The sequence below is a fragment of the Myotis lucifugus genome, unplaced genomic scaffold (genome assembly GCF_000147115.1).
Source record: "Myotis lucifugus unplaced genomic scaffold, Myoluc2.0 scaffold_173, whole genome shotgun sequence".
Classification (NCBI taxonomy): Eukaryota; Metazoa; Chordata; class Mammalia; order Chiroptera; family Vespertilionidae; genus Myotis; species Myotis lucifugus.
This window is the reverse complement of record NW_005871221.1, coordinates 1,964,422-1,989,787: the sequence shown is the minus strand read 5'-3', so window position 1 is coordinate 1,989,787 and position 25,366 is coordinate 1,964,422. Positions and strand designations below refer to the sequence as shown.

Below are 25,366 nucleotides of genomic sequence, written 5' to 3'. Positions count from 1 at the left end.
CTTTAATTTAAAAACTTAGACCATTTACAAAAAGGAAAATATAGGAAGTTAGACATATGGACAAATATTCAACTCACTAAAAATCAAAGAAATACAATTAAAACAATGAGACCTGTTGACTTGTTAAATAAGCAATGGATTCCACAAATACTGTAGGGTGACTCAGGCACTCTGTTAGTAAAGGGTATTTTTAAAGAAAATAGCACAATTCTTTTGGAAAGCAGTTTAGCAAATGTTCTAAAAATGTTTATGCCCACTGACCTTACAAAGGCCCATCTGAGATTCTACTCTTAAGTAAACAATCTAAAATGAAGAAAACACTTTATGCTCAATGATACTAATGGCTGTAATATAATAATAAAAAAAATCCCAAATAATAACTCCCAACAATAGGGAAATATTTTAGTAAATCAAAGTTCATGATATAATGCTATGCAGCCATGAAAAATGTTTACAACAATTTTACTAGCATGGGGGAAATGCTTCGGTTATTAAGGTACCTGGAGAAAAATGTGGTAAAATATGAACTAAAGATGTCTAAATACAGCTCCAGCTGACCCTTGCCATCCGTGGAAGATACTTAGCATATTGTTTCTTCCAAAAGCATGGTAAGGTATAGCTGAGCTTTTTAACCAATTTTCAGACCCTTAAAAAAAAATACGGTAAAAACACAACAAAGTGTTATTAAAATGGGAACTCGGACAGCTGGCTAGGTCACTCCCAGCTTTGTAGCATGACATGAGCAATTCAGATTTGTGCCTCAGCAAAATTATAATAATACCTGTCATGAACTTTCAGGGTTGCTTGGGACCATTAGATAATATGGATATTAACTCTGAATGCTAAGGATCTATTTATTATATATTTAACTCAAAAAGTAAAGGAAGAAATCCCAAGATGCTAGTGACACTTATGGGGTGGGAGCAGAATATGAACATGTAGGAATGGTTTTCTCTTCCCTCCTACTATTTTCTGAATTTCCCAAACTTTTTATAATGAGAATGCATTACATTTTTGGTAAACGATTTGGTGAAATATAGAGCATATATTACTTTTATAATCATAAAAGTTAAAGTTTACTTGTTAAATAGAATAGAAGACAAATACCTGTCCTTTTGTCGTGTAATCTGCCAAGATGTTAAGTAGTTTATAAAATACTTCGAACCATGGGAGATAGCTGGGGAAGAAGAGAAAACACATGAAATATTAGTATGCAGGTCAAAACTTTAACCAGGAGTGAATTCAAGACTGGTACATTTCAGTTTTTCGCTACATCCTAAAGAGTCTTCCTGTCGTAGTCTGTGCTGGAAACCCAGACTGGTGAAATGCTAATTATTTCTGGGATTTTAAAAAACTGCCTGGATAAGACGGAGGATTGAATGTTCATTATAAATTATTCCTATGCCTCAGAGCTAGAACAGGTTCATAGAGAAGACATTCAAAGCAGACTCTGCAATCAGGAACTAACTCTGAGTAGCCCCCAGGCCTCTCCCACCACACCTACCCTTTCCAGGAAAGCTTCTATTCAAGTTTCTCATGATTAGTCACACACAGCCACACTCACATGCAGCACTTCCACTGCTGGCAGCTGCAAGGTGTCCCAAAGGCCCCAAGAGCCCGAAACCACTCATCTTGTTACACCAAACATTCTATTACTTATTGTATTTATTGTGGGATGAGCACTAACTCTCCATCCCCACTGCCCTCCACCAAGTCCTGACTACCATGTCCCTTTACTCTGATAAGAGCATGCACCTAACCACAGTCCATCCTCTGTGTTGCTCTTAGAATGGTCTTTCTAAAATGCAAGTCTAAGTGGCACGTTGGATTACAAGTAAATTCCTGCAATCATCCCACTGCTGCAGGATTTCTTAGGATGGTGTTCAAGTTTCTCCACTGTCAGGCCCTTGACTGCCTCTCTGGTTATCTTCTCTCAACTTCCTCACATACATCCTCTCCCTGCAGCCTCATGCTGAGCATGTGCAGGCAGCCTCAAGCCTGCCTCTGCTTGTCTTAGACTTGGCCCTTTTCTCCCTCTGACCTTCATGGGAGGCCAAAGGGAGGCCTGGCCCTCAGCAGAGTGCCCAGGTTCTCACACTCAGCCTCAGCCTCACCGAATTCTTTCCTGCTACCTCACCACCTCTCATGCCTTGATTCCCTCTCTTCCATGCTGCCCTGAGCATGTGCCTACTCTTGTTATAACATTCCACACATCCATGTAACACTCAATGGTGTATCTATTTTCCCAGCAGACTGTGCAGAGAGGAAGGATCACGTCTTGCTTTACCTTATCTTCCCAGGGCCAAGCATGCAGCCAGAATGCCATCGATGCTTAGTGTTGACTCAACAACCAAAATTAAATAAAGACTAACAGCAAAGGCACCTTAGTGTCTCAGAATTGCTGCTGAAATATATTCCCCACTCCCAAGAAGTTTTGTCACTTAATTTAAATGGCTTTATTCTCTATAAGAAACTTTCCAAAGCAACAAAGAGTCATGTGAGAAGTGTTGCACCAAGTGCTGGCCCACCCCCACAATCCGCCCTGCTGAGCTGACAGTGTCTGTTGCTGATAGAGCTGGACGCAGAGGGGAGCGCTGATGCTGCTCCACTCAGTCCTGCCAGGCGGAGGGAAATCAGCGCCCTGCACAGATTACCAGCCGCAACGCCGAGCGTAATATATGAAGTGAGAGGCAATCAAGGGGACAGATAAAGTGCACAGCTCCCTATCACTGACGTCTGTCTGAAGCCAGCACATGCTACTGTAAAATTTAAGTAGTTTATCAGAATATACTGATAAGCAACTTAACTTTTCACTTCTAGGACAGCATTATCACTTATGTTAATATGTTTCAATCAGCTCTGGCAGCTGCATATTGACTATTACAGGGCAAACCACTGCTGCCACTTTACACAGCATTCACTTTGGCAGAGAGATGGAAACATTCAAGAGGGATTAGGGAGGAGATAAATTTCTCCCTTCCTAGTCTGTTAAATAAACCTCAGCTGAGTTAAAAGCCATTCTAGTAGAAACAATAAATCCCCTCAGAAGAAAACTCTTGTCCAGATTAGAGGACTCTTAGTAAACAAACTCAACCAAGGATTACAAATTTCTTTTTCCTGAAAGAAAAAAATACCACTAGTTAAATCTAGGAACTGAAAATCAGGAAGGAGGATTATAAAAAGCAAGAAGAGAAAGTATGTCCTCGCAAGGAAACTGTTGCCTCATATAAATAAGAGAAAAGTTGAACTCCTTTTAGAAATACTTAAAAGTGACCCGGGGCAGGCTGGATTCCCTGATAATTTAGGACTCGGTATGTATGGAAGCAGTTTTGGCCACTATGTCCAACTGACGAGCATCACTTGGGCGGAACCCCCAGCCTCCCTGCCCCGTCCTGCTATGAGGATGAAGGAAGGTGACGTGGTAGGACCGCCTGGCCTCAGCAGAATGCCCAGGTTCTCAGCCTCAGCCTCACCATATCGATTCTTTTTGGCTATGCTAAGCAGAATCCTCAGCCATGGGAGGTTTCATAGTTACGCTGGAAATCAGCCATTTCTTTCTCCCTTTGGCCTGACCGGACACAACTGTTCTCCACATGTTGTCCCCTGTGCACTGACAGATGAATATCTAGTGATGGCAGCGTTAAGGTCTTGAAACCAAAACCCAGCTGTCTTCTTCTTCAAAGGATCCCTCTTTCCCCTGTTGGGAGGCCAGGGTTCACAGCTGAACTTTATCCAGTGCCATTTCCTGTACCGCTTCATTAGTGCTGGCACAACAGCTCCATGCCGCCTGTGAGCTTGCAGGTGAGGCTATGGAGACCCTCCGCTCCATTTTGTGCTTGTCTGTCATCATAGAGTAAACACGACTTCCCAGTCCAGAGACAGGAAACAAACACCCATTATGCTGCTACTCCCTGGACAGCTAAAGGAGCTCTGGCCGGCTCAGAGCCTGCTCCACGTGATACCTTTGTGCTACCTTTATGCTACTGCGCGAGTCCTCACCACAGAGCACCATGTGTGGTGGGTTCAGACCAAGGCTGGGGCCCGAAAGACAAATACAAAGGGTCCCCATAATCAAGCAGGCTATGGTCCTCGTGGGAAAAAGAGGCACACACACAAAAAAGCGCAATAGTTTAGGTCTAGAGGAGGAGCTGGCACTCTTTCCCAACTACTTTATGGAGCTTAGGCTTTTGATCGATTATAAAATTATAATGGCGCATTATCAAGACCCAATCAGCAGAGCCCTGATCGGAAAAGCCTGCTTCCCAGGCACTGGCCTGGATCCAAGCTTCTCTCACCAAACTGGGTCCCAGGTTACTTGGTCCCAGGCTTTGCCCTCACTCCCAGGCCTGACATCAAACGAAGAGGCTTTTGTCTGTGTGAGGCAATACGAAGTCTTAAACCTGAGAGGAGCTCTGGCAGCGCCTGTAGGATTCCTACAAACTGCCTCGCTGAAATGGCCACCTGGCCCCTGTAAGTCGTGCAGGGGCAGGTTCTGGAGATAGTGCATGCAGTCAAATGGCTCATGGTCAAAATCACCGTAAAAAGGTCTTAAATTGCCTCCTCCATACATCAGACACGGTTTGTGCAGATGCTAAATAGTGGGCCTGAGTTTGAGGAACTGCTGAGTGAAAATCGTCTATGTTGGAACCTGTGAGCTAGGTGAGCTGCTTACTCTTGAGGTGACTCAGGAACTGAGTCCAACTGAGAAAAGACAAGTTACTTTTCTTGCTCCACTGAATACATTGTCAGGATAGTCATTCCCGCTGTCGTGTGCTCATATATGTATGATTGACCTTGTGTGATGGGATTCCACTTTAGTGTCATGAACAGCCAGAGAGCAGGGTGTGCAGGCTGCAGGGCAGGAGATGGGGGTGGGGTGGGGGAAGGGCAGAAGGACCAGACTCTAGAGGGCTGCTCATATGTCAAACCAATGGGCCTCCTTAGTCTGTAATCAGCAGGGAACCAAAGGGACAGTTAAAAAGGAGTAACATTCTGAGCATGAGTTTTCAGAACCAGGTAGAAAGTGATTATTTCCCCCTCATCTTACACCTCAGCACAGCCCAGTGAATCTTAGCCTTATCAGCACCAGGATCTATACTGATATCCTAGAGGAAATCTCAGATAATATAACCTAGTCATGCTCATTATTTGAAAAAGATCAACATAATGCTCTGGCTCTAATGTAGACGAGAAATAAAAAGAAAAGGTCATTGATAATAAAAGTTTCACATCTAAACACTCGAGCACCATTATATTAGAAGATAACAACGCAGATCCTCCCTGGGAAGGACTCATGGCAGAGCTGCTCTACTCATGTCTAGAATAAAGCGTTTCCGGCTAAGAAGAGTGACACGGAAGAGGGCCTTTCATTTTCTCTGTAACTTTCCACTGTCTGAGGAGCTCTTTCTTCAAACTCTATCTTGGGTACTCAAGGGGCGGTATCCCTTCTTTTAGTCCTTCCTATCAACAGATTTTGACAAGATTCATTGAATGGCAAAGCACTGCTCGGTTAAGGCTTTTTGGCATTGAGTTTTTAAAGCTTTCATATTAAAAAGGAAAAAAAACCCAAACACCGGAATTTAAAAATGCAGAGCAGCATGGCATATACTGGGGAGAACACAGACTTGAGTCAAATAACCTGGGATGAATCTCTGTCTTGGTATCATTAGCTGGGACACCTTGGGAAAGCAGTCTCTCCAAGACTCAGTTTCCTCCTCTATGAAAAGATATACACCACCTAATGAATGTAGCTGATGTGTGTACACACCCAATCTGGAGCCAGCAATGCGCTTCCTGCCCCTCTGCCTACTAACCCTCTTGCCAATCTCAGCTTTGGGAAGCTCTCTTTGACTCTTGTTGTCTGGGTCAACACTCTGCAGGAATTCCTCATGCCCTGCAGTCGTCAGAGCAGATGGGAAAGCACAAGCTGTTATAAGAAGAAAATTCTCACCAATTGATGTGACCGCTTAAACCAGGAAGTCCCCACTCAGCCCTGGTTTGACCTAACATCAATCCCTGCTCCTCTGTCAAGGTCTCAATTGTTAAACATCTACAATAAAATGTAAATTGGGCACAAAGTAATACTACAAACTCATGCAAAGAATGCACGATTTCATGAAGCCCCTGTTAGGAGATGTTGGGCACCTACTCAGAGATGAGGCAAAGTGACCAACAAATGAAGACCTGGCAACAAGGAACAAAGAGAAAAATCAAGAAAGATGGTGGCACAATAGTCACATCAAAAGGGAATGAATTCAACATCAAAATATTAAAAGAGGCCTTGGGGAAATCCTCATAGCTTTGGAAAAATTACTGCTTTTATGGATACTGTGAAAATCAAACATGAAGTGGTAAGATGTCAGAAAAATGATGACTCCTCCCCTAAAAACTACTTAACTCATCATTTATTCTAGGAATAATGCATTATAGGAGTAAAATTTATTTTCAAAAATTTAGTTTCTTTTTTTCCCCAAGATAAATCCTAAATAAGCTTTTCCCCCATTTTTACTATAAAATTTTGGTCTCCACTTAAATAGATGCATTTGACTATGAGGCCCTCCTGGGCTTCCCCAATATTAAGACTCATCTTAGTTTATAATATATGCTTGTTTGTCTTCTCCATTAGTGTCACCTTCTGAGAGCAAAGATCATGGCTGTGTATTGACTGTTTAAACTCTAATGAGTGCCTGGCCCATGTCAAACAGTCAATAAATCAGAACTTCCCTCGACAGATGTAAACTCATCGCTATAGTTTCTACTAAGGCCATTACTACTAGAGCTATAGAGCTAATAGTCAACCAACTCTTGTTGGAGGCAGAGCTCCAAATTTAGGATGCAGCATTTTGGTTAAGAAAATAATCCAGAACTAAAAATGATCCCTGCTAATGGATTGCTGGAGTCTGTGACAAATAATTAGAAAAGAGTGAGAAAATGTTTAAAGTGAATATTTAAAGTGAATTAAACCCAGGTTGATTATTTTAGTTTGGCAACATAATTTTTTAAGTGCAGGTGAGCCTTTAAAATTGCCAAGAATCCTCAAATCTGTCAGTGTATCAGGCCCAATGTTCCCCACAGGGTCAGCTCCAAACTTCTTCTTCTCTCATCTCTAACACATTCTCCCTGGCCTTCAGAAGATACTCTTCTCTCCAAACGTACTGAAGAGAAAGGCAATACCATGAGTTTTCCTCTCTTCCATTTCTCATGTCTTTTCATGGAAAGTAGGAAACACCCAAGATCCTAACCACACTGCCTTCTATAAGACATATCTTCTCCCCCATTGTACTCAGCAATAAGCACTCCCACTTTTAAGTATAACAAACCCACCTATATATGTGTGTTGGTCTACAGTTCTCAAACTATAGCCTTAGCACCTAGGTGTACACATTCCTCCCCATAGGAAAAGCACACAACTTCCTGAGCTACCCACATCAAACTTCAATGAACATTTCTATGGAATTAAAAATTGAGGTGGTATTTACAGTCCAAACACCACACATTTCCAGACCATTCATTTTTCCAATGTTGCAATCATTTATCTAACGATAAGTCTTCCACATTTACTAAGCAACACCCAATATATGCCTGGCACTCTGCAAGGTGCATAGGGAATGAGCCTCAGGTCCTAGCATTTGGGAAGCTCACAGTTTAATGAGAGAAGCAGACATATTGGAAGATAATGTCAGCAGCACTGGGTCAGCACCCTCATAGAGGTTCATAAAGAGAACAGAGAAGAGGTTCAGAAAGTCTTCTCACAGGAAGTGACACTTTGCTGCTAAACTTTACACAGAATGCAAAGGCAGGAGACCCACCTGGGTTTGGGTATCAGCTCTATCAATTACTAGCTGTAGCCCAAGTCATGTTTCTCCTTTCCCATGTGTGGAATGGGGATACAATATCCACCCTCACATGGCTGTTATGAGGGTGAACTATATGTGAATACACCCACCACTGTGCATGGAGTGGAGTAAGTACTGTTTTTCATGATACAATTGTATTATTATTGCTAATATGATCAGAAGTCAGAAGAACCTAAATAAAAGACAACCCTCTTTGGGAGACCAGAGCCTGTCTCACCCAATCTTAGCATTCTGCTTTGCTCACAGCCGCTTATCTCAAATTGTAAATTTATTATGGTATCCAGTTAGGCTCAAGAATCTCTGATTTATGTCCATAATTAACATCCCATTGTGATAACTATTATATCTATGCAGGAAAATATATTGTATGTACTGAATGAATAGAAATATTAATTTGCATTAGGAAAAAACATACAAAAAGCTGTCATAAAACATCTGTGCTTATATAAATCTATCCAAACATACAGTTTGATCTGATTTTGGAAACAGGCTCTTTCTTGATGGGTATCCAATAATTGTTGCTTTTAGGGAGTGGGTTCGTCATCTTTTCTGTGACAGTAATACCGTGATTGAGGGAGATTGCTGCTCAGGAGGAAAGTACAGAGGCACTTTTGTTATCACTGGTGAAGTGTTGGTAACAGAAGATCTTTGTAGTAATGATACCTGCGCTGACAATTCAGCGTAATTCTCAGATATTTTCCATTGAGCCCAGAGAGGGTGAGCACACAGGCCTTTCATCATTTCCGAAGAGTTTATGATGCTGCCTACTCCTGAATTCGCTCACCTGCAAGGTTTTTGTTTTTGTTTTTGTCTGTACCCCCCCACCCCCCATTCAGAGCATCTTATTTTATGGCTTAAAGTACTACTGTAATATAATGTAATGGGTTAGTGAAGTTCTAACTAAGGCCCACCTTATGGAAGCTCTCAGAGACTAAAAGAGAAATACACTGTCACTACTGGAAAAAACACACACAAAAAAACAAAAAACAAACCACACACACACACAAAGGGAAGAAATGGCTACACAAGAAGTCCTGCCCTGCTTTCAGTAGTAACCAAGCAAATTAATTATCCCACTGAGACCGCAATTGATACTATTCTCATTTTAGAGCTGGGAATTGAAGCTAATGGGGGCAGGCGGAAAACATTTATCAAGTATTAGGTGCTCAGAGGTTAGGTGCAGGTAAAAAAAAGGAAGAGAGACAGGCACACAGAGAGAAAGGAGCTGGTTAAATAAATGTTTTCGAAGGCAAAGAGTTTGGGGCCAAAGGGAAACTAATCTAGCACCAACCCCCAGTTGTCTTTACAACAACTCTATGAGATGAATTATCATCCCATTTTACAGAGAACACTGAATCTCAGAGAAGTGAAGTGACGGCCTTAGGACAACACAGCTGCTAAAGCAGAGCTAGACACAAAACTGGCCCAGTATGATTTGTATCCTAATTGCTTCATACGACACAATATTAGTTGTGCAACATGATCAAATAGAATGTTCAGCTCTGAGATAAGGATTTGAAATCCTTACCTGTGGTTCTCGCTGTACTGTCTGATAGAGTGAAAGCTCACCTGCCAAAGCTCATCGGCTCTAAGTGTTCCGAGTGGTCCAACTTTGGCTGCCTCCCAACAATTCCGTGTATTTTCTTATTCTGCCAGCTCCAGGGACACTGGTCATGTGTCAACTCTTTATTAGTTTAGGAATTAGTGTATGTTTTAGATTCAGAAACACAAATATAAACAGCTTGATTTAAAATGCTTTAATCAAACATGGCAGAAGAGAGATTTTAAGTTTCCAGTCTTCATGTTAAGACTCACTGCTACCTTAGATGTGTATTTTTAAGATCTTATCTAGAAAAACCATGGCCTGTGTCATAGATTCTTAAACAGACTGTGTTTCCCTTTTCAATTTAAAGCATAAAGCTTTAAATGTATGCTTATGGTGACAATTAAGGAAATGCTAGATTAGACAGGGCATCAGTTTTCCACGAATAGCACTCATTTAAGTTCATTTCCACCCCAGATCTCTGCCTGAATGTTGTATCATTCAATCGCAAATCTCTCTATAAAAGTGTCTGGCTGTCTCTTAAACCCATTTACGCTTTATGCTTCAATGCCTTTCCCTGGCAACTTTTTCCATATGCTTAACTTCTTTCAGGGAAGCAGTTCTGTCTCAATTCACAGAACAGCACACCAATCAACACAGGCAGGCAGGTACAGAAAGGAAGAAGGAGAGACAGGCACACAGAGAAAGTAGGATATGAATGTAGCTGGTCCAATAAAAGTAACATTTTAGAAGGTAAAGAGTTTTAGACCTAAAGAAAATGAACCTAACACCTACCCCCAAGCAATCAGAGAGCCCTGAACTTGAATTTATAACCCAAACACTCTGTACCATATGCAACTTGAGACACACAACTGGTAGCACTACTGGGGATTTATGACTTATGACTTGTTCATATTTAATTTGTAACCAAACACTTCCCCTTCCTCTTAGCTACCTTAGAACTCTTGATTAACTCTTGTTTTCACAGGTCAGAGGTTAAATAAAGGAAGGGAAGCATTCTGGGGTGATACTGCCCAGAGCACCACATCCAAGAGTGACCTGTGCAAGGAACATTAAAATAAGTGATAAGGCTAGAGATTGTTTTAGACAGCTGATGTTCAAAGACCCCTTTGGGTACGAAGCAGGACCTTAAGGTGAGGGAGCTGCCAACAAAGACAGACAGGAAACTGCGCTCAAGTTACCTTTCATGACAGAGCAACTCTCTCACCAAGAGGTTTCTCCCAAAATGTTTTTGGAAATGAAACAGGATTGTGAGGTAAGGTAAAACAGGAATTACTGCAAGCCAAGCAACCCTTCTCCTTGCTTCATTCTACCACAGACATCTGTCTGCCCACCAAATTCTCCTACTCAAAGAAAACCTGCACTGTTATCTCATTTTGTGGCAGACCTGGGCCAGATTGAGGGAAGCAAATTTCTCTGTACAAAATTAATCACATAGAGGCACAGCTAATCTGTTGAACAAGTTATGTGTAATCTGTCCAACTGCAAGATTCATCTACTTCCAAGTACCTTTATGCTGTTATATCCAACTGATAAAAATAGTAATAATAGAGACCACCATTTATTCTGGAACTACCAAGTACCAGGAGCCTTATATGCATTTGCTTATTTACTGCCCCATCCTTCTGTAAGTGTGTACCATTACATCACCAGGTAACAAATGAAGAAACTAATGCACAGAAAGGGTAGGTAACTTGTTCAGAGTCACACAGCCACAAAGTAGGTCAGGGTCAGATCCAGATTTGTGTGATTTACTATGCCAGTAGGTACTTTTCTTAAATCAATCTGTCTCAAGAAATAATATCAGTGAAGTGCACATCAGACAGCACTTCGCATGTGATTGTTTTCAAATTGTCAAAATGGGACAATCATTAAACTCCTTTTATAGAAAGCAAGCATTCATTCATTATCTCATTCATTCACTCATTCACTGCCTAATATAAGCCAGGCTTTGGGTAGAGAGTTGAATAAGGTGTAACTTCCACTAAGGCAGGTTCTCTGGTGTGAAACTGTTGTGGCATTAGGAATGATCTGATAGAGACAACAAGAACAAAACTTGGAAAATGTAGGATGTAATGGCTGGGTCGCTCTGAAAGGAGGTAAGGTATACATTCCCTCTGGACTACATAACAGACTCAGCATGAGACAGGCAGTTGCCTCAAGTGAGCCCTGCGGGAGGATGTAGGAACCCAATCCCAAGCAAGCTGAAGAGCTGGGAATCCAGCACTAAGTTGGAACATAAGATGCCATTAGTTACTCTCCGTTTTTACCATGATAAAATAAGATAAAATAAAATCCTACCCCTCAGCCACTCCTTAACATTTTCTTTAAATATGTTTTAATAGATTTCAAAGAGAGGAAGGGAGACGGAGAGGGAGAGAGAGATAGAAACATCAACGATGAGAAAGAATCATTGATTGGCTGCCTTGTGCACACCTCCACTGAGGATCAAGCCCGCAACCTGGGCATATGCCCTGAATGGGAATTTAACTCCTTAGTTTTAAATAATCTTTGTGCTTATACCTGATTGCATTATTATAAGCCAAGAGAAGCAGTTTGTAATATCACAAAAGCTAAAAATGGCGTTATTAATAACCCCTCAAAATATGGTAGCACAGAAGAAGACAAAGTATTTGGTTACAAATCAAATATGAACAAATCATAAGTCATATATCCCGAGTTCTGCTATCAGTTGTGTGTCTCCCTCAAAAGAAACCCTAAAAGTTAAACTTTAGAGGAGGCTCAACCAGCAAAGTTCCTACAGAAATAGGTTTCTCTGATATACATTCTTAACTCATATGAGAGAGAACAGGGAATAGGCCTTTCAATGAGTAACTACTAAAAGCAGATTATTAAAATGAAGATCAGAAAAATGTATGCATGAATTGCTTTTATTATATCGTCACCAGCATTAAATGTTGTGACTCAATTTTTTTGATAATATATTTTAAGTGGTAGTTCTTTATCATGTTAATACACACCTAAACCATGTGCTAAGAGAATGATTACATAAATTATGTAATTAAAATATATAAATCCAAGCAATAGAAAAGTTACACTTTAGAATATTTTTCACGATATGGGAAAATGCTCATGACATAATATAGATTAAAAAGAAGCGGCATACATAACTATGTATTGTATATAATCATACACACTCATAGAAAGACTAGACGATAAAAAATTAATTGTGGTTATTTCTAGGCTATGGGATTGTAAATAATGTTTCCTTGTACATTCTTTTCTACATTTTCTATGGTTTATGTACTGAGCATGCAAATGATTTAAAAATGTTTTTAAATTTTAAATTATAAAAACTAAAAATTTTTGTCTTTTAAGTAGTTATTCATAATTGCAAATACTGGAAAGCAAGCTAAATGTACAATAATAGTTCACAATAAGTTATGAGCTATTAAAATGATAAAATATTATATGTTCATTAAAATCAAACAATAGAAAAATATTTTAACATGGAAAAATATTTACAATATATTTAGATATAAAAGCAGGCTCTATAATATGTACAAATAATTTTTCATTTTCATGTTTGTGTTTCCCTATATTCTGCAAACTTTCTATAATAAATACGTATTACTTTTATTACATTTTAAATTAAAATACCTTCCCACTTTCTTTTAAAAAAATCAACAACACAAACAGCCATGTGTGATTCCCCTCTGTCTACCAACTTCTAAGTCATTTTGTTTGTGGGAAGGAGGCAGATTGATCAGGCAAAGAAGCAAAGGCCGACCTTTTTGTTTCTTTAAGTATGTTTAATAACTGTGACGACCCAGTTTCCCAATAGGCCCTCTGGATGAAATAGAAGTTTGCACTGTTTAACAAACTGGTCACATGGAGCCTCATGCTCTTTCCACTGCACCGTGTGTTCATGGATCTCTGTTTCAGGGCAGGGGTGGTTGGCTAACAAGGTTTTCAGTGACCTTCCTTAATGTGGGAGCAGTCAGCCTCAATAAACCCTGTTGGGCCTCAGAAAGCAGGACATAGTTACTTATCCCTCTTAGTTACTTAAGTTGAGAGGGAAAAGAAAAAAGGGTCAGAATCTATTTTCCCCCATTAGATTTTGAGGCCAAATCTACAAGGCTAGATATAAATATTTAGTAAGCATCTGTATATGCCAGCCTGTGCTAGACAGCCAGGATAAATAAATGAGCAAGACACAGCACTGTCTGTCTTCAAGGAACCTAAGTCTCATGGGGAAGACACACATGTAGATGGGTAATCACAACACACTATGATGATGCTGTGATACAGCTGGGCACCAAAAGCTGGGGGAGCTCTGGGGAAGAGCAGATCAACAGTCTGGGATATCAGCTAAAAGAGGAAGAGAAATTAGATGAGAGAAAAGTGTATTTCCATCGGGAGGGAACAAAATATTACAGAGGCACAGTAAACTACAAATGGCTTGGAGTGGCTAGATCACATCTGCGTGCTTCTTTTTTGGTGGTGGCATTGGTCGGGGATGGAGAGGGGAATTTTAGCAGAAGGTGTGACCAGACAAATCCAAAAAGGTCAGCTTGTGAGGAGTTCTATGTGCAAGATTAGAGTTTAGCTCTTTTCCTGAAAGCAAAAGAGGGTTTAATCAAGGAGGCATTTGATCAGATTTGTCTTTTTAGAAGATCATTTTAACAACAGAGTGAAAGATACTGAAGGGGGAAGTCTGGAAGCAGATAAACTAAAAGGTTTTAAGACCCACTTAGCTGGCATAAGTCCTCAAGGAAGAAGGAGGTTCCAAAATCGATGGCTGCTGCCAGGGCACTTTAAACTATTGAATATAATAAAAAGAGGATTTGGATCTAGGAGAAGGCAAAGGTGGCCTGAAGAGTGAGCCTCCCTCAGAAGCAGCAGCCATGTGACGTGGTGGGAGATGGGGTGGAGTTGGACAGCCTGGAACAACAGGTGTGGTTCCCCCACTTACTAGAGGGCACCCCTGAGCTATTAGTTCATCTCTCCAAGTCCGGCTTTCCTCTGCAAAAGTGCAACACTTCCTATTTACATAACAAGGCATGGTAAAGAACAAATTAAGCAATATAATGCAAGTAATTTAATGCAAATAATACAAAGGGCCCATCACAGTTCACAGAGCATAGTAGGCACTCAAAAAATAGGTAGCTTCTGTTATGATTGCTAGGCAGGAGATAAGGACTTGCAGTCTCAGTTGGAAGAGTGGTTCAAAACTGTATTTTGGATTATTTTAAATGCCTTTAAAATGCTGAATGCCAGAAGCATATGTATATTCTTTACAATTACTCTTAAGATTGTATCTGTCACAAAAGAGTGGGCTAGGGTCAATAGAGATTTTATTAGTATTTATCCACTTGACACAAGATAAAGATTTCATTTCAAAGAATAAAAGCAAAGGGGGAAATGATGGGGATCATAAACATGTCACCAATATTTTTTCAATTACTCCTCAATGGATGACTCTTTTCAAGCTAACATTGCAAATAACTCCTTGTGCTTTCCTGGCTGAAAGAGTATCATATACTGTTCTTAACTAATTAAATAAGACTTAACCCTAGAAGATTTAGTGTGCTGTAGTGATATAAAAGACAGCAACAGTAATGAGACTCTAAGAACTAGCATTAAACAAACATATGGATGGTAACATTTTTACCTTTCACAAAAATTTGAACTTAACTTTTATGGGTCAAAAAAGAGAGCAGCTTTAGTTAATTTAAAGACCAGTTCTGCACATTGAGCCATTCATGGGGTGGGAATAAAAATACCTACTACCTCAGCTATGGCAGGCCTTGGACCACACAGTTCAAGAACAGTATCTCTGCTCCTCAACTCACCGACTGAGGTTGGTATCTTCAGCTATAAATAACAGATGAAGAAATGGAGGTTCAAAGACATGAAGAGACTTGCTCAAGATCACCAAGCTATTAAAGTGGCAGTAAGGATTTGAAGAAAAGTTTTCTAGTTTTAAAGCTCATGATGCTTTTTCTTTTTTCAAAAATCAATTTTGAATTGTAGTTTACATACAATAAAAGCCACCCATTCTATGTGTACAGCTAGAGTTTTGATAATTATATACAGCTGTATAACTACCACAATCAGTATACACAACATTTTCAGGACCCCCAAAATACTCCCCTGTGCCCCATCCAATCTCCCACACCCTTCACGGGGTGTCTATTAATGTATATCATAGCTCTTACAACACTAACACCAATATCATCTGTTTACCACCTGTCTTCCCACCATCTACCTTTTAAAAATTCATTTCTTTTTAACATCAATTAAAATTCATTCTTTTTGGCATACAGTTCTATGGGCTTTGACGAACGCATATAGTAGTGTAACTGCACAGAACACGTCTGTCACATACCACCCATTTGCTGATGCTGCCCCTTTGTAGTCAACCCTTCCCCCATTCCCAGGACCTGATCTGTTTCCTATTCCTATAATTCTGCTTTTTATAGAATGTCATATAAATAAAATAATACAGTATGTAGCCTTGAGTCTGGCTTCTATTATGATCTTTTAAGCCATACTATATAGTTTAGCATTTCCCCCACTGCTGTCCAATGAAGGACAAGTTTTAAAAGCAACATATTCCCATGGTCATTCCCATGTGCCACAATTCCATGGTGCTGGCTGTCACTCTATCCTAAGTCAGGGGATACTATAGAAATACTTTCAGCACTTTATGCATTAAAATGGTATATCATTCACAAGCTTCATTAGTTATTTATCTACTAACAAATTATTTGAGACATCTCACATGTGAATGAAGTAAACCGTTTGTCTACACTGGGGCTGTCATGTATCATACCTTGGTATTATACCAAGTTTTCTCTGAGATAAAGAAAAAAACCCATACCCAGGTTTGTTCCATGACCCAAAAAAGCAGAACCCAAGTTCTCTGCCCCTGGCCCAACTAGGTGAGGCAAAGGAGGTGTAAGAGCAGCCAGTTGCTTTAAACTGTTCAATGCTTTCATTTTGTAGCAGAAACAGAAGTCCAGAGAGTGGGAGGGACTTATCCAGAGCCACACATTTGCAGAGCCAAAAGCACATCCCAACAAACCTAGTAGTAGATATCTCTGTCTGTACTGAATGGCTTAGCAATACTCAGTATTACTCTCTCCTCTCTTTCTGCTGTACCTCCTACCAAGTCATGTGCAAAAGAATATGGTTTCTCTGGTCTGAGAGCATGTATAGTACAGTAGTTGCTATCTTTAATATCTAGAATTGTCCTGAAACATCAAAATTTCAATTGGATTCCACAGGAAATCCCCATAAATCCTTACTAACCAGGACTTGAAATGATGTGTTTAGCTCCAAACCCAACAATCTTTTTGCCTACTGTAGATTTTGATATCTACTCAGACATCTACTCAGGCTTAGTAGTCTATGGCTCATTGGGTCATCAAACATTTATTAACTGGGAGGCCCTTTGCTGGGTCCTGGGGCTAACAAGTGAATCAGACACAGACTCTAGTGTGTTTTTTTAACATATATTTTATTGATTTTTTACAGAGAGGAAGGGAGAGGGATAGAAAGTTAGAAACATCGATGAGAGAGAAACATCAATCAGCTGCCTCCTGTACACCCCCCAATGGGGATGTGCCCGCAACCAAGGTACATGCCCTTAACCGGAATCGAACCTGGACCCTTCAGTCTGCAGGCCGATGCTCTATCCACTGAGCCAAACCGGTTAGGGCCACAGACTCTAGTTTTAAGTTGCTCAGTGTTCAGAGGGGAAAAGACACATGAATCAACAAGTGTAATTACTGAGATAAGTGCTGTGAGATGCACAGGCACCAATTATCTCTCTCACATAAGTGTGTGCACACACGTGGCAGGCAACCAACCCCATCAGTTGTGACAGAATTTCTTGAATCCCTAACAAGAGTTGTTAATAATTCTAAAATTAAATAGAAATGGTCACATTAGAAGATCCTTTATAGAAAGATAGTTGAATAAAGGCTACCAGAAGCACTGAAACCAATATGATCCCCCAAAAGTGCTGCTTGATTTTTATGAACAATTTTATTCTTCCTTTTTCTGTGAATACAAAAAACTGGCACCTTTGTCTGGGTCCAGAATGTAAAATCAGAAAATAAAATGGCAAGTCTTACAGCTGTGAACTTCAATCAGCTCATTACAAACCAAAGAGACATATTTGAATGCATGTTGCTACATTCATTTACCTATTCTGCCAAGCCATTCAATTACACGATTTCAGATTTCATATAAAAAAATCCAGCCATGTTTCTTTCAAAAGCTGGTATTTGGAGAAAAGTGATTAGAACAGCATGCTATGATACGTTAATACAGTGGTTTCATTTAAGGGACAATGGCAGTTTCTGAAATACTCCCTGTACTTTAAATTATTGCACTTAGAATTCATGACTACAACGTGTCTCAACTTTTTTCATTACTGCTGTACAATACATTCCACTGCCACTGTGAATACAAACAAAACACATTATCAAAAGAGTTTTATTAGCATTTGTAATCTCAACACAAGTCATTTTTAAAGGTGGGGGGTTGGTACAGTGGCTTGTTCAAATCATGTGAACACTGAGAAGGATAGAGCATCATAACTGAGGAAAGACTGAGAAAGAGAGAGAAAAAACAAAAGGAGAATAATCCTAAACCAAAATTTAACATCCTCTTGGAGAGACAGGGCACAAAAGAGGAGATGAAGTTTATTCTAACCAGAAGCAGCTGTTGCTGTTCGAATTAGGAAGCATTCCTAATGAATCAGCAGTTCTTATAATAAATATACTCCCCTTTGAGGATTCTGCTATGAGGACTTCTTTTGATATATTTTTTACATGAACTCATTAGATAGAGAAGAGGCAGGGATTGAGCATGTTCCTTTCTAAATTACGATGGCTATCTTATCCACATCACATCCAATCAAGATTAGTTAGGCAAGGCATAGGAAAACAAGAAATAAAAAAGTGCAAAGCTAAAAAAGGTTTCTTCTCACCAGGAGCCTCTATGGCTCACTCCAAACAAACTTTGTAAGATGCTATGTAACGGTCACATCTCACCAGATACCTGCCACTATACTAACTTAACTAGTGCTGGTTAAGTGTAAAACGGAAAGCAGAGCTATACAAACAATGAAAGAAGCATGCCTTTCGCATTAAGAGGAATCCTTAAATTCTAACATGGTGAAGAACTGCTTAGAAGGTATGTACTGTTCCTCAGATATCCTTCTTGCATTTTAAGAAAAGGGGAAAAATATGCACACATGTATATTTATTTCATCTCCACAGAGGCTCTATATTCTTCTTCTTTTCTTTCTTTCTTGCATTTAAAAACAATCATTTTTGACAGAGGTTTCTCTAAGCAAAAATCACTATGTTGGGATCAACAGACAGAAAATTTAAAGGCACATCTTTCCTTTAGTAGAGGTGAGCACAACTGAATGGGCATTATTCTGCCCATTAGCTATCCCTTACCAACTTTCATTTAGTTTTCCCCCAACTCCTCCTCTTCTGTGGTGGGTTTCCAGGATTCTTGAGCCTCAGTACAAAAATCAGGAACCCCAGAAAGGGTTATGGAGTGACAAGAGGTGTAACAGAAAGACTGTTAGAGTTACCTTGTCTGTCTTCCCCTATCATCAATGGCATTTGAGCCTTAAACTTCTAAATGAAAATGAAAGATATTCTAAATGTAAACACAATCTTTAGGCTGTTTAAGAACAACCTTTTAACTAATTTAGGTATGACCCTCTATCTCATTTAGGTTACTTGTGCTCTCAACAATAGGTTGAGAGAACACAAAGGATAGGTAGACCTGTAGATGACCGAAGTCAAGGGCCAAGAAGATTAAACAGAATCATTACTATAGCATACAGAAGAGGAAGAACTGAGTAACTCCTTAAAGGAAATGAGTCTTGATCATGAATAAGTGGCAATACTGCCCTGTTTCTTGTACAAAATCCAAGCCCTAATTGGGGGATGGAAGGTGGAAAAGAGACTGAACAGAGAACATGAAAAGTTATTCCTTTACTTTAAAGAGCAATGTGTTTATGTTCTACATTCTAAGTAATTAGGGGAAAGTGGGGCTCAAAAGGATCAGAAAACGTGTCTGAGATCACTTGATAAATGTTAGAGCTCTATTGGAACCCAAATCTTTCTGGATCCAAAGTCACTACACCATGTTGCCTCCCTAGTGACTTCCAAATCATCCTACCTAATAAAAGAGAAACATGGTAATTAGCCGTACGACCGCTACCCTTCCCATTGGCTAATCAGGGTGATATGCAAATTAACTGCCAGCCAAGATGGCGGCCGGCAGCCAGGCAGCTGACGTGAACAGGGAGGCTTGCTTGCTTCAGTGATGGAGGAAGCCAAGCTTCCCTGCCTGCCTTGCTGGCCTCTCAGCTGCACTCTAAGCAACATTGTAACAAATATAGAAGCTAAACAAAACCCCGGGCTTCAGCCAGCAGGACCGCAACATTGTTTCAAATACAGAAGGTAAACAAAGGCCAGAAACCTGCTTTCAGCAGTGGAGGTCTCATAGCTGGAGCCGAGCCTCAGAGCTAAAGCTGGCCCAGAATAAAAAAAAAAAAGGAAAAAAAGACAGGTTGGGAGCTTCAGTCACCCGCCAGCCTGAAAACGGCCCTCAGCCCCTCACACAGGCTGGCCAGGCACCCCAGTGGGGACCCCCACCCTAAAGGGGGTGTGACCAGATGCAAACAGCCATCATCCCCTCACCCAGGCAGGCCAGGGACCCAAGCGGGACCCCCACCCTGAAGGGGGTGTGACCAGATGCAAACAGCCATCATCCCCTCACCCAGGCTGGCCAGGCACCCAAGCAGGACCCCCACCCTGATCCAGGACACCCTTCAGGGCAAACCAGCCGGCCCCCACCCGTGCACCAGGCTTCTATCCTATATAGTAAAAGGGTAATATGCCTCCCAGCACCGGGATCAGCGGAGCAGCGAGGCCTCCCAGCACCGGGATCAGCATGACAGGGGGCAGCGACCAAACCCCCTGATCGCCCTGCGGCTCTGTGTGTGACAGGGGGCGGGGCCACAACCTCCCTATCTGCCCTGCTCTGTTCATGACAGGGGAAGGCGCCCCAACCCCCCTGATCAGCCCTGCTCTGTGCCTGATAGGGGGGAGCTCCCCAACCCCCTGATCGCCCTGCGGCTCTGTGTGTGACAGGGTGCGGCGCCCCCAACCCCCCTATCGGCCCTGCTCTGTGAGTGACGGGGGGAGCTCCTCAACCCCCTGATCGGCCCTGCTCTGTGAGTGACAGGGGGGAGCTCCCCAACCCCCTGATCGCCCTGCGGCTCTGTGTGTGACAGGGGGCGGTGCCCCAACTCCCCTATCGGCTCTGCTCTGTGAGTGTCAGGGGGGAGCTCCTCAACCCCCTGATCGGCCCTGCTCTGTGCGTGACAGGGGGTGGCACCGCAACCTCCTTATCGACCCTGCCTTGAGTGTGACAGGGGGCGGTGCCCCAACCCCCCAATCGGCCCTACCCTTAGCGTGACTAGGGGTGGCATCGCAACCTCCCGATCTGCCCTGCTCTGTGCATGACAGGGGCAGCACCCCAACTCCCCAATCGGCCCTGCTCTGAGCCCGACCAGGGGCTGCACCTAGGGATTGGGCCTGCCCTCTGCCACCCGGGAGCAGGCCTAAGCCAGCAGGTCATTATCTCCTGAGCGGTCCCAGACTGCCAGAGGGCACAGGCCGGGCTGAGAGACCCCCTCTCCCCCCCGAGTGCACAAATTTTTGTGCACCGGGCCTCTAGTGAATAGATAATATTCTGCTCACTGGGCAATACTATGTCTTTACAGCGGTTCTCAACCTGTGGGTTGCGACCCTTTGGGGGTCGAATGACCCTTTCACAGGGGTCACCTAAGACCATGGGAAAACACATATATAATTACATATTGTTTTTGTGATTAATCACTATGCTTTAATTATGTTCAATTTGTAACAATGAAATTGGGGGTCACCACAATATGAGGAGCTGTATTAAAGGGTCACGGCATTAGGAAGGTTGAGAACCACTGCTTTAGGACATCTCCCTTGGCCATAAAGCTGTAACTTAGTGTCCTTCTCTCCAATGGAGAAAACAAGGCAGAGAAGGGTTAAGGAACTTGACCAACATTATATAATACTATTTTAAAAGTGGGACTCAATGTCCTACAGGACGGATTCTAAAATTATTCTCCTTTGTTTTCCAAAATGAGTAACGACTGCATAGTTAACTCAAGAGTTCCCTGGGACTCATTCCCCAGCAGATTTGCATTCCTATAGCAATGCCGGCCCTAGCCCAGGGCTTATTTCAGCCAGGCCTTCCATGAACCAAAAGGACAGCTCTGCAGTTTATGCATCCCTTTGCCCTGCTTGCTATGTTGGACAACTACAGTTGCTTTGAAAATCTTTCATTAGATGAGAATGGATAAAATATATGAAGGACTGGCACAAGAAAAGCAAGACATTTTTTGAAGAAGACGGTGAGGAAACTTTTCCAACAGATTTTAAGACCATAGTAATTAACACAACAAGATATTGACACAGGGATAGACAAATTAACTAATAGAACAAAATAAAAAGCCAGAAATAAGACCCGTACATATAGGAAAACTTAATATATGACAGATTGGCACTGGAGAAAGAATGAATATTCAAAACATGTTACAGGGGGCAATATGATATCCAAATGGGGAAAAATAAATGAAATTGGATCCCAACTGTATAGTATCTATGAAAAGCAATTCCAGGTGGATTAAAGATTTAAATGTGAAAGGCAGAATTTCAAACTTCTAGAAGAAAACTAACCCTGACAACAATACTGAACAAATACAAAAAAATACATGTAACCAATATCTCTCATGAACACAGATACAAAAATTCTAAACCAAATGTTAGCCAAAAAGAAAATACCATTATCAAGTGTATTGGTAGAACATTAAAAATCAATCAATTACAACTTATCATTTTGTGGTTTTTTTTAAAAATATATTTTATTGATTTTTTACAGAGAAGAAGGGAGAGAGATAGAGAGTTAGAAACATCGATGAGAGAGAAACATCGATCAGCTGCCTCCTGCACATCTCCCACTTGAGGATGTGCCCGCAACCCAGGTACCTGCCCTTGACCGGAATCGAACCTGGGACCTTTCAGTACGCAGGCCGTCACTCTATCCACTGAGCCAAACCGGTTTCGGCACAACTTATCATTTTAAAAGAATAAAGGAGAAAATCAGATGTTCATAGCAAGATATGCAGAATAAACAATATTTACTTAAAAGGTTGTTTAAAAACTCTCCATGATTAAAAATTCTCAATAAATAAAGAATTTAAATTTAAAAAAATTCTCAATAAACTAGGAATAGAAGGAAACATCCTCATTTTAAGGGCATCTCTTAAAAAATATACAGCACTTATTATACTTAATGGTAAAACACTGTTTTCCCTAAGACTGAGAACAAGACAAAGATATTCACTCTATCACTTCTGTTCAACATTCCACATGGAATGGAGGTCCCAGAATGTAGATAGTGCAATAAGAAAATAAATAGAAATGGAAGGCATAAAAATCCAAAAGGAAGAAGTAAAACTGTTTCATTGTGCAGATGACATGATTGTTTACATTCCCTAAAGAATCTATAAAGGAGTATAAGAACTAATAATTGATATTAGCAAGGTCACAGGATATAGGGTCAATACACAAAAAATCTCAATTGTATATATACAGCAAACAACTGGAATATACAATGAAATAATCAAATAGTTCTATTTATAGAATTATATAAAACATAAAATACCTAGGAATAAACATAACAAAAGACCTTTGAACTGAAAAGTAAAAAATACTGCAAAGAGAAATTAAAGAAGACATAAATAAATGGAGACATATGCTATGTTCAAGGATTAAAAGATTCAATATTGTTATGATTTTTTTCTCTCTAAATTGAACTACAAATTCAACACAACTCCATTCAAAATCCTACCAGATGTTTTTGTAGAGAGTGACAAGATGATTCTCCTAGAAATATACATGGAAATGCAAAGAAACTACACTATCTAATGCAATCTAGAAAAAGACCACAATTGGAGCACATATACTACCGATCTTCAATATACACTCTAAAACCACAGTTATCAAGACAGGGTTGGATACATAAATATATCAATAGCATAGACTCACACTTATGCAATCACAACAAAGGCATTGAAACAATCAAAAAGCAGGTTAAAACCTTTACAGCAAATGATGTTGAAATAACTATGTAACCACATGGGGGAAAAATAGACATTGACCACTTACCTTTTACCATGTACAAAAATAATTTGAAATAGACTACAGACTTAAATGCAAAAATTAAAATTATAACGTTCCTAGATAAAAACATAAGAGAACATATGTTCAACATGAGACATAGAGAAAACTGGAATGGCCTACCTGTCCATCAATAGGAGAAAGCATAACCATACAACGGACGAATATTCAGCAATAAAAAGCAAAGAACTGTTGATAAACCAACAACACACATGAATCTCAAAAACATTACACTGAGTGAAAAAAGCCTTATACAAAGAAGTCCATATGATTTTACATATATGAAGTTCTAGAACAGAAAAAACTCACATATTAAAAAAAATCATAGTATTGCTTCCTCTGGGTAATAGGCAGAGGAATTGACTGTGAAAGACCATGAGGGAACTTTCTGGGGTGTTTTATATCTTTTTTTTCTTTTTTTTTATATTTTATTGATTTTTTACAGAGAAGAAGGGAAAGGGATAGAGAGATAGAAACATCGATGAGAGAGAAACATCGATCAGCTGCCTCCTGCACACTCCCTACTGGGGATGTGCCCGCAACCAAGGTACATGCCCTTGACCGGAATCGAACCTGGGACCCTTGAGTCTGCAGGCCGACGCTCTATCCACTGAGCCAAACCAGCTAGGGCTGTTTTATATCTTGATAAGGGTTTGGGATCACACAGGTGTATGTATTTGTCAAAACTCACCAAATAGACACATTTCATTGTATATAACTTTTCTCTAGGAAGGGGGAAAAAGAATAATTCACAAATATTGAATTCTAGTGCTTAGAGGTGAAGGGTATTGATGTCTGCAACTTATTTTGAAATGCGTAAACAAAAGATGTATTGATGGATGGACAGATATGTGAAACAGCAAGTATACTAAACTGTTCATTACAAAATCTTAGCAGTGGGTTTAAGTGTTAAATACTGTGAAGGGGGAAGTGGTAACAGGGAAATTAATTTCCTAGGATAATGAGACCTAGGATAAATTAAAGATTAAAGAAAAGAGAATATAGAAATAGTGAAACAAATCAGAGAAGGGGATCGAAGCATGTGATTTTAAACAGAGGGTTCAGAGATAGCCTCACTAGGAAGGTGACATTTGGGTAAGACATGAAGAGAAGGAGAGAAGAAATCATGTAGTTATCTGGAAGAACAGATGGAACCACAGAGAGGCCAGTGTAGCTAGAGCAGAATGAGATGAAGAGTAATAGAAATGAAATAAGGAGAGGTAAACAGCAGGCAGATCACCTAGGGCTTGTACTGTGAACTTTTCCAAAAGGAAACCACTGGAAGATTCTGGGCCAAGGAATGGTCTGATCTGACCACCTTTTGAAAAGATCTCTCCTGTGCTAAATAAAGACTCTATCAACCTTTTTCAACCAGGGTTCTAAGGAAAGAATTAAGCCTTAATACACTGTGATAAACATTTTGAGATATGTATCAAAACACACCTTAAACTAATACAATGTTATATGTCACTTATATCTCAATAAAACGGGGGTGGGGGTGTCTTAATGCCATATTCCTTTTAATGTAACAAATTAACTACACTTCTATACATAAAAATAATATTAGTAATCCACTATCCGTGGGAGAATTGAGAAAATAGCCATTTAAATTATTTCTGTATTCTAGTATCAGATGGGGAATGATGTTCCATCTAGGAGGT

General features: G+C 40.4%; 1 protein-coding gene across 10 annotated transcripts in view; it reads right to left on the bottom strand.

The window, feature by feature from the left end:
* DENND1A (DENN domain containing 1A) overlaps positions 1 to 25,366 on the bottom strand; it is a 407,524-nt gene that overhangs the window by 235,197 nt on the left and 146,961 nt on the right. For all 10 annotated transcript variants that reach the window (XM_023760104.1, XM_023760106.1, XM_023760103.1 and 7 more), the window contains one exon: positions 1,108 to 1,177. In XM_023760104.1, the coding sequence (XP_023615872.1) occupies positions 1,108 to 1,177 (70 nt within the window). The remainder of the gene's footprint in view (positions 1 to 1,107; positions 1,178 to 25,366) is intronic.